Source organism: Salpingoeca rosetta (assembly GCF_000188695.1).
Source record: "Salpingoeca rosetta unplaced genomic scaffold supercont1.34, whole genome shotgun sequence".
NCBI lineage: Eukaryota > Choanoflagellata > Craspedida > Salpingoecidae > Salpingoeca > Salpingoeca rosetta.
The window spans coordinates 197,245-206,305 of record NW_004754900.1 but is presented as its reverse complement, the minus strand read 5'-3'; the positions used below and the strand labels follow the sequence as shown (position 1 = coordinate 206,305).

Genomic DNA, 9,061 nt, shown 5'->3' with positions numbered 1-9,061 from the left:
GTGTGTGTGTGTGTGTGTGTGTGTGTGTGTGTGTGTGTGTGTGTGTGTGTGTGTGTGTGTGTGTGTGTGTGTGTGTATGTTCAGTATCGCGAGCGGGAGCGGTTTATTCCCGAGGACTTTTGGCGCATCATCGGTACAGTGGAGATCAGTTGATGGTGACGGCTGTTTGGTGGTGATGGCGAATTGGCTGACGGGGCGATGTGCGTGCGCATGCACGTGTGCACAACAACGCACACGATGAACCTGCTGCCCCTCACATGCTCGTCCTCTTGTCCACCCAACGATGTGTGTGTGTGTCTGTGTGTGTGTGTGTGCGTGTGCGTGTGTGTATGACCAAAACAGCGAAGCACCGATGCGAGGAGATGACGGTTGACTTCAACTGGTCACGGTGAGCAACAGTATACAGCACAGAAAATGTGCATGTGTGAACGCTCAAGTGTGTGTGTGTGTGTGTTTGTGTGCAGATACATGCGTGTAGGTGCGTGAGCGTGTGTGGGCCAGCTAGCTGCGTCTCGATTCACACTGCCCTCAACCACCACCACCATCACCACCACCACCACCATCACCACCACCACCACCATCGCCAATGGTGCAGGTATCGCGTGTATGACGAGGACGTGTGCAGCGTCTTCCTCGAACTCTGCGAGGACGCAAAGATCGCAACCGTCACCAACGTCACAGGCGAGTTCGAGATGTGTGTGTGTACATGTGTGTGTGTGTGTGTGTGTGTGTGTGTGTGTGTGTGTGTGTGTGTGTGTGTGTGTGTGTGTGTGTCATGCGTTGCTTGCCGCTCAACCACCACCATCATCACCACGACTCATCACCATCATCACCACGGCTCATCATCACGATTACCACCAGGTCGTCCGCGCGACAAGTGGCGGCCCGTCGGCCTCACAACCACCGTCAGTCGAGATTCGAAGGAGCGGTGGTGTGATGGTGTGGCGTGATGGTGCTGTGACTGCAGCCATTTGCTGCTTTTTGTCTTATTGTTCGACAACGCGTCCTCCCTTGACCCACGCACTCACTCACTCACACATCCACGTCCACTCACATATTCACGCCCACTCACATATTCACTCACTCACACACACATACATGCACACACATACATGCACACACATGCACACATCCACGCCCACTCACTCACTCACACTCACACTCACCTCTCCCCGGGCTTCTCCGCTGTGGCCATGGTGCAGGAGCTGCAGAAGATTGCGTCACGCCGATTCCGCATGGCGCCAACAGAAGCGCTGAGCACGGCAGAGTCGCTGTACCAAAAGGGTCTCATTTCTTATCCGCGCACGGAGACGGACATGTTTGACAAGAGCATCAACCTGACGCGACTGGTGGAGAACCTCACGGCGCACACGGAGTGGGGCGCCTTTGCACAGACGCTGGTGCGTTGGGGTGTTGTGTTGTGTGTATGTGTGTGTGTGTGTGTTGTGCGCGTGTCTATCTGTGTGTGTGTGTGTGTGTGTGTCTATCTGTGTGTGTGTGTGTGTGTCTATCTACCTGTGTGTGTGTGTGATTTGTTCCCCTCTTCCTTTACACCCCATAACAACCATCACCGCCACCACAACAACCATCACCACCATCGTGATCAGGTACCGCCAAACGGGGCGCCGAGCCCACGCAACGGGCGCAACACCGACGAGGCGCATCCTCCAATCCACCCGACCAAGAACATCGCGCCCGCCGCACTCGCATCGGACAAGGAGCGGAAGATCTACGAGGTGCCGGGGTTGTTGCGGGTGGTGGTGGTGGTCACCGTGGTGGTGTGGGGCGACAGTGCTGGTGTGGTGGAGTTGAGAGTGTTACTGCGTCAACGTGGGCACACGATGGCACACAACAACTCACGCTCACGCTTACGCTTACGGTTACGCTCACGCTCACACGCGCGCGCACACCATCACTCCCTCTCCCCTCCCCCAACCCATCGCCATTGTATGCATCATGCCAGCTTGTGTGCCGGCACTTCCTCGCGTGTGTGTCGCGAAACGCGAAAGGACGCGAGACGACAGTCACCATCACCGCGGCCGGAGAAACGGTGATGGAGGATGATGGAGGGTGGATGGAGTGGATGCGTGTTGATGATGAGGGGAGGGTTTCATGAGGAGGGGGGGGGGAGTGGGAGAGGGACGCCATGTCATGTGCTTGGAAGAGCTTGTTGGATGGTTGTGCTGAATGGCTGTACGCGGACACTGCATGTTCACACGTCTACCTCCCTCCTCACGCCCTGTCATGCCACCACATCTTTCACATCATCACACCACGATCAATCATCAGTTTGTTGCCAAAGGTTTGGCCATTCATGACAGGGGCTACCTCGAAGTCTACCACCCGTTTGACTCGTGGAAGGGCAAGGTGCGGTGCTGGTGCTGATGGTGATGGTGTTCTAACTGTTGATGGTGGTGGTGTTCTAACTGTTGATGGTGGTGGTGTTCTAACTGTTGATGGTATTCTAACTGTTGATGGTGGTGTCCGCTGCTGCTGTGGCTGGCGTCGTTGCTGTTGCTGTCGTGCTTTGACTCATCCTCATCGCTGAACTCTGCTTGAACGTGCACGTGCGCACGTGCGTGTGCATATGTGTGTGTGTGCGTGGTTCACAGATGATTCCCGACTACTCGGTTGGGCAGCAGTTTGAACCAGACTTTCAGGTGAGTGTGTGTGCGTGTGTGTTTGTTGCGAACCTAGCCATTTACCTCGAGCTCCCCCCTCACTCCACCTCACCCCATCGATGTATGTCTCCTCACTTATGCATGTGTGTGTGTGTGCGTGCACTGCAGATGCAATCTGGGGAGACGGTGGCGCCGAAGCTGCTCTCAGAGGCCGATCTCCTGACCCTCATGGCAAAATACGAAATCGGTCAGTGCTCTGAATGCACATCTGTGGCCGTTGCACGCTTTTGCAGGCCACCACTTCCAGCGACAAAACAACACCCATTGTGTCTCGCACGCCCCTCAATCACAATCTTACGCACACACACACACACACACACACACACCCACACAATCACACACGCACAATCACACACACAATCACACACACCCACACAATCACACACGCACAATCACACACACACACACACAATCACCCCGTCCCCTCTCTTGTATTTGCCTGCAGGCACGGATGCGACGATGGCCGAGCACATTCGGACAATTCAGCAGCGGCACTACGTTGAACTGACGCCACAGCGCGAACTCGTGCCCACCACCCTCGGCATCGCCTTGGTCAACGGTTGGTTGCAGGGTGGTGGAGACGTGACGGGTCACGTGGTGGTGATGGTGGTGATGGTGGTGATGGTGGTGATAGGTCCGGGGGGGGGAAGTTGTGGGTGTGACGTTGCGTGCAGGGCTTGGTAGCTTCACATTCGTGGCGCACCCTACCTTCTCGCCTTCTTTCACTGTACACGAACGTGCTACCCACCACCGCCACCACCATCATCACCACCATCATCACCACCATCCTGCGACGTGCGACGTGCCAGGCTATGATGCCATGAGTTTCACCATCTCCGTCTCGCGTCCGGATCTCAGGCGCGAAATGGAAGCGAACATGAAGAGGTGATGTGCGCTGCTGTTGTGAACGTGTGTGTGTGTGTGTGTGTGTGTGTGTGTGTGTGAACGTGTGTGTGTGTGTGTGAATGTGTGTGTGTGTGTGTGAATGTGTGTGTGTGTGTGAATGTGTGTATGTGTGTGCGTGAATGTGAACGTGGTTGTGTATGTGTGTGTTTGTTTGTGTTTTTTTTTTTTGTGTGTGTGTGTGTTTGTTTGTTTGTGTGGCACAATCGACGCGGCGGGTTGCCTGTAACTGCTCATTCCGTCTTCTCATCGCGCCGTCTTGTCTCTCCCTTAGGATTTGTCGAGGACAAATTTCAAAAGACGGTGAGCTGTTCATTGTTTCTGTGCGCATTGTATCTGTGCGCATTGCATCTATGGTTTTGTGTCGGTTTTTTTGTAGTGGTTCATATGCGGTTAAGCGTGTCGTTTGCTCTTGTGTCCTTTGCCCTCATCTGCGCGTGCGTACCACACACGCAACACTTGTTTGTACCCACCTCTCACCCACACACACCAACACGCCACCGCAAACATGATCATACACGCGATGATACAGATGTCATTCGTGACGGTATTGAAAAGTATAGGAACGTCTTCAGCGTCGTCAAACGAGAGGTCCGCACACAAGGGAGAGTGTGTGCTGCTCTGTGTGTGTGTGTGTGTGTGTGTGTGTGTGCACGTGTGCTGTTGTGTGTGTGTGTGTGTGATTGTGTGGTTGTGTGATTGTGTGGTGGTGTGATTGTGTGGTGGTGTGATTGTGTGATTGTGTGATTGTGTGTGTGCGTGATTGTGTGATTGTGTGGTTGTGTGATTGTGTGATTGTGTGTGTGTGTGATTTTGTGTGTGTGTGTGTGTGTGTGTATGCGTGCCATTGTGCCTGACAATTCGCCGTTTCCATTCAACGGTCGCTCCGTGTCTTGCAACCTCTCGTTTCAACAGGTGCACAAACTCGATGCCGCCATGGCCGAACAGCTCGGTCCTCCAAACGGCCGTCCAGGTACACGCACACACATGGATACATGTGCGATTGTGGGTGCGACTGTGGGTTATCGTTAAAGTTGCCTTGGGTTCTCTTCCTCATTTCTGTTTGCTTGTTCTTCTCCGCTTGATCTGACCCTCGTCCTTCACGTCCACCTCAACACACCCCACCGCCCATCGCCCACCGCATTGCCGCACCACCCACCACATGACCATCAGGGGAGGTGCCCGTTGCTGTTCGCCGCTGTCCCGCGTGCAACCAAGCTGACCAGGTTCATGGCACACATGCGTACACGGACCCCGCTCATGCATGCATGCATACTCGCACACGCACACATACACAACACACACAAATACACACATACACACACAAAGCATACTCACACATACACACATACACACATATACACGTTCACACATCCACACACCACATTCACACTCACACTCACCCATGTTCACAGGTGCTTCGACGGACGGCGCAGGGGAAATACATGATTGGCTGCACGCGGTACCCAGCGTGTCGGGCGAGCGTGTGGCTGCAGAACCTGGCCGAGTGTGCGGTGGACGCGGACACATGTGCACGATGCGGTGCAACGTGAGTACCACGTGAATAAAAGGAAGGCAGGAAGTGTGTTCTGGACCTGCGATTGTGTGTGTGTGTGTCTACGGGTGCGCGTGTGTGTGTGTGCGTGTGTGTGCATGCGTTCGTGTGTACGTCTGTCTGTCTGTCTGTCTGTCTGTCTGTCTGTCTGTCTGTCTGTCTGTCTGTCTGTCTGTCTGTTGCTGCTGTACATCCGCACTTGTGCTCAGGGCAAACAAAGACATCCTATCCTGCATTTTAGACTCTCCATACCTGCACTCACCATCATCCTCACCCTCATCCTCACCCTCATCCTCACCCTCATCCTATCCCACCTCGTCCCCCCCCCGTTCTTCCCATCAACAGCAAACTCAAGATGAAGTTCAAGCCAAACACTCTTCCCCCATACATTCAGCGCGTGCGTTCGGTTTATCCTAACATGTGTGTGTGTGTGTGTGTGTGTGTGTGTGTGTGTGTGTGTGTGTGTGTGTGTCCTGTGGCTGCAGGACAATGCACGCCTTTATCCCGCTGTTGATGGCTCCTGTTGCTTCATAACTCACAACCCACAACCCACAATCCACACCCGACTATCACCATCACCTTAACCTTCTCCATCACCACTCACCACCGCCTCTTCCCCAAATATGTGCACCTCCACATCTGCTTCTCCGTTGATCACAAACCAGGGCCGGTCCAATATCGTCGCGTGTCTGTGCGACAGTGAGCTCTCCCTCTACCTCGATGGTGGTGGTGGAGGTGGAGGTGGTGGTGGAGGTGGAGGTCGAACCACAACAGCAGCATCAGGAACAACAGGAGCAACAACGTCTGGAAGGGGTCGGGGAACAACAACAGCAGTAGCAACACGACCGCCAGCGACATCAAGCCGTGCAAACGGTACACGTGGCGCAAAGAGGAGCGGGGACCAGAGAACACAGACGGGATCAAGGGCAGCCAACACATCGTCCTCCAAACGAAGCAAACAGCAGCAGCAGCAGCGAGGGAGGAGGGGCAGTGATGGCGATGATGTGGTGGTGGTGGATGAGGATTCCTTGGACTGGGCAGCACTTGACGAGGTGGGAGAGGGGTGTTTGGACTGTGTGTTGTTGTGTTGTGTTGTGTTGTGTTGTGTTGTGTTGTGTTGTGTTGTGTTATGTTGTGGTATGCTGTGTTGTGTTGTGTTGTGGTGTGTTGTGTTGTGTTGTGGTATGTTGTGTTGTGGTATGTTGTGTTGTGTTGTGTTGTGTGTGTGTGTGTTTGTTCATATGTATATGTGTGTGGTGTGCAATTGTGATCTGATCAGCGGCAACTTGTGTCTTTCCTTCCTGCCCGATGTCCCCATCCTTTCTTGCGACTTGCTCCGCCTTCTCACATCGACACGCTCGTCTCCCTTGCCCCCATCTTTGCCCCTTGTTCATTTCACCACAACGCAAGCAGATGCTTGACAACGACTCCCACACGGACGACCACAACAGCGCACAACGGAACCGCAGTTCCACTGGCGGTGGTGGTGGTGACGATGATGATGACGCGGCTGAACTTGCAATGTTGCTTGATGAAGATGACAGACACAACGGCCACGAGGATGATGGCTGGAATGGATTTGGCGATGGTGTTAGTGGCGGTCGTGATGGTGGGCACGATAACAGCTTTGGGAATGGGTTTGACGCAACGACCCGTCGGCGTGATGAACGATACCTCAACAGCGGACGGTCGCGAATGCTTCACGGCCACGGCCACCCGGACGGCGCTGGCATGACGCTCACGCGCGATCGAAGGCGACAGGGACGCGATGATGGTGGTGGTGGTGGTGGTGGCGGTGGTGGTGGTGGTGGTGGCATGTACGGAGGAGGACGAGGAAGAGGTGGTGGTGGTGGACATGGAGATGATGATGGTGATGACGAGGCGCGCCCTGTTTGTGATTGCGGCGCTGAGGCAATCAAGCTTACGGCGCGCAGTGAACAGAACAGCGGTATGTGACTTGGTTTGTTGGCTGTTTGTTTGTGATGTTTCTTGGGTGGTTTTCTGTTGCTGTTCACTGGTATTGTGGCGTGTCTTGCTCTCTTGCCCTTTTCGCTGTTATTTGTGACATTTGTGATTTGTGCATTTCCCTGCGTTGACCATGCCACCTTCTCATTTCAATACACACCCGCACATACCCGCCCGCACATGCACATACGCACATACATGTTCGCACACACACACATACGCACACACATGTTCGCACTCACTCACTCACTCACTCACTCACTCACTCACTCACTCACTCACTCACACTCACCCACGTATCAGGGCGCGCGTTTTTCAAGTGCAACAACCGAAATGATGACGGCAGCAACGCGTGCAACTTCTTCCAGTGGGCAGACGAGCGTGGCCCGCCGTGCTCGTGCAACCGCCCCTCTGTTCGGTTGGAGTGCAAGAACGGCAGCAACTCCGGTCGCATCATGTTCCGCTGCGTGCGGCGCGACGACCAGCAATGCGACTTCTTCCAATGGGAGGACGAGCAGCAGCAACGTGGCGGTGTGTGTGTGTGTGTGTTTGTGTGTGTGTGTGTGTGTCTGTGTCTGTGTGTGTGTGTGTGTGTCTGTGTGTCTGTGTGTCTGACAGTGTGTCTGTATCTGTCTGTTTATTGCCAACACTCGTGTGTGCTCATGGGTTTTACATCTGTCACTCTTTACCCAAGCTGCACGCCCCTCTTGCCACCACTGCGATCTCTCCAGTTCTCGCCCCTTCCGTTTCGTAGTGCAACCGCTCAACCACTCAACAACTCAACCGCTCACTCACAAGCCACACTCACACACACACACACACACATACACATACAAATACACACACACATACACACACACACATGAGCAGGTGGTGGTTTCCGTATGCACGGCGATGCTTCCAACAACACAACGGGAGAAGGAGGAGGAAACATGAGTGCCAGTCGCGCTGGCGACACCGTCATGTGTGGCTGTGGACAACCGGCCCCGCTCAAGACCGTCACAAAGGAGGGGCCAAACAAGGGTGGGTGGGTGTGCGTGTGTTGTGTGTTGTATTATGTTGTGTTGTTTTTTTATGTGTATGTGTGTTGCGTGGCGTTGTGTTGTGGTGTGTGGTGTTGTGTTGTGTTGTCATGTGTGTGTGTTGTGTGTTGTGTTGTTACATGTGTGTGTGTTCGAATTGGAGTACTTGGTCCATGTCACATCATACCAACCGGACTAACACACACGTCTGCGCTCTTCCCACCCTTTCACGAATCGGCATCACCACCACCACCACCACCATTATCACCGCTACAATTCGATCATCATCCTCACCACCACCATCACCACCACCATCACCATCATCGCCGTCACGGTGCGCAGGTCGCCAGTTCTACTGCTGCTGCCGGCCGTACGGCGCGCAGGACAACTGCTCGTTCTTCATGTGGGCCGATGACGACAATGACGACGGTGACGACGCCGCTCCCGGCACTCGCAGCATGTTCAGTGGCGCAGGTACGCGCTGTGTGTGTTCGTGGTATTGTGTGTATGTGTGTGTGTTCGTGGTATTGTGTGTATGTGTGTGTGTGTGTGTGTGTGTGTGTGTGTGTGTGTGTGCGTATCTGTGGGCGAATGTCACTCTATGTTTCTAATAGAGAGCAACTTGAAACGGTAATATGCTCTTCAAATTACTCTGTGGCCGGCCCTCCATCACTGCATCGGATTTTTTCAGAACACCGGAGGTATTATGGGCGGGGTTTTTGTGTTTATGAAGCTGTTTGGGGTCGGGGGTAGTGTGGAGAGACTGGGGAGGTGACGCTGATCCGTTTTGGCCGGGAGAATCTTGTGCAGTTGAAAGGGGCGAGGGGCCCTTTAGGGCATGTCGTATTATCACGGGGGGGAGGGAAGGATTACCGGGGATTTTTGTTGATCAACATTTGATCGATAGGGACTAGGCATATGGTTGGTGGGTGGGA

At 54.1% G+C, this 9,061-nt stretch overlaps 1 protein-coding gene across 1 annotated transcript in view; it reads left to right on the top strand.

Moving 5' to 3' along the window:
* PTSG_10697 (DNA topoisomerase III) overlaps nucleotides 1–8,760 on the top strand; it is a gene marked incomplete at its 3' end in the record, with an annotated part of 11,991 nt that extends 3,231 nt beyond the window's left edge. Inside the window, exons 8-31 of the mRNA XM_004988605.1 lie at nucleotides 85–133; nucleotides 343–388; nucleotides 596–696; nucleotides 862–905; nucleotides 1,203–1,400; nucleotides 1,608–1,736; nucleotides 1,964–2,050; nucleotides 2,290–2,367; nucleotides 2,613–2,660; nucleotides 2,790–2,868; nucleotides 3,127–3,240; nucleotides 3,491–3,566; nucleotides 3,859–3,887; nucleotides 4,117–4,175; nucleotides 4,500–4,557; nucleotides 4,758–4,810; nucleotides 5,000–5,133; nucleotides 5,485–5,536; nucleotides 5,805–6,191; nucleotides 6,553–7,087; nucleotides 7,408–7,635; nucleotides 7,975–8,127; nucleotides 8,469–8,600; nucleotides 8,741–8,760. Of these exons, the coding sequence (XP_004988662.1) occupies nucleotides 85–133; nucleotides 343–388; nucleotides 596–696; nucleotides 862–905; nucleotides 1,203–1,400; nucleotides 1,608–1,736; nucleotides 1,964–2,050; nucleotides 2,290–2,367; nucleotides 2,613–2,660; nucleotides 2,790–2,868; nucleotides 3,127–3,240; nucleotides 3,491–3,566; nucleotides 3,859–3,887; nucleotides 4,117–4,175; nucleotides 4,500–4,557; nucleotides 4,758–4,810; nucleotides 5,000–5,133; nucleotides 5,485–5,536; nucleotides 5,805–6,191; nucleotides 6,553–7,087; nucleotides 7,408–7,635; nucleotides 7,975–8,127; nucleotides 8,469–8,600; nucleotides 8,741–8,760 (2,889 nt within the window). The remainder of the gene's footprint in view (nucleotides 1–84; nucleotides 134–342; nucleotides 389–595; nucleotides 697–861; nucleotides 906–1,202; nucleotides 1,401–1,607; nucleotides 1,737–1,963; nucleotides 2,051–2,289; nucleotides 2,368–2,612; nucleotides 2,661–2,789; nucleotides 2,869–3,126; nucleotides 3,241–3,490; nucleotides 3,567–3,858; nucleotides 3,888–4,116; nucleotides 4,176–4,499; nucleotides 4,558–4,757; nucleotides 4,811–4,999; nucleotides 5,134–5,484; nucleotides 5,537–5,804; nucleotides 6,192–6,552; nucleotides 7,088–7,407; nucleotides 7,636–7,974; nucleotides 8,128–8,468; nucleotides 8,601–8,740) is intronic.
* Between the last annotated feature and the right edge of the window lie 301 nt (nucleotides 8,761–9,061).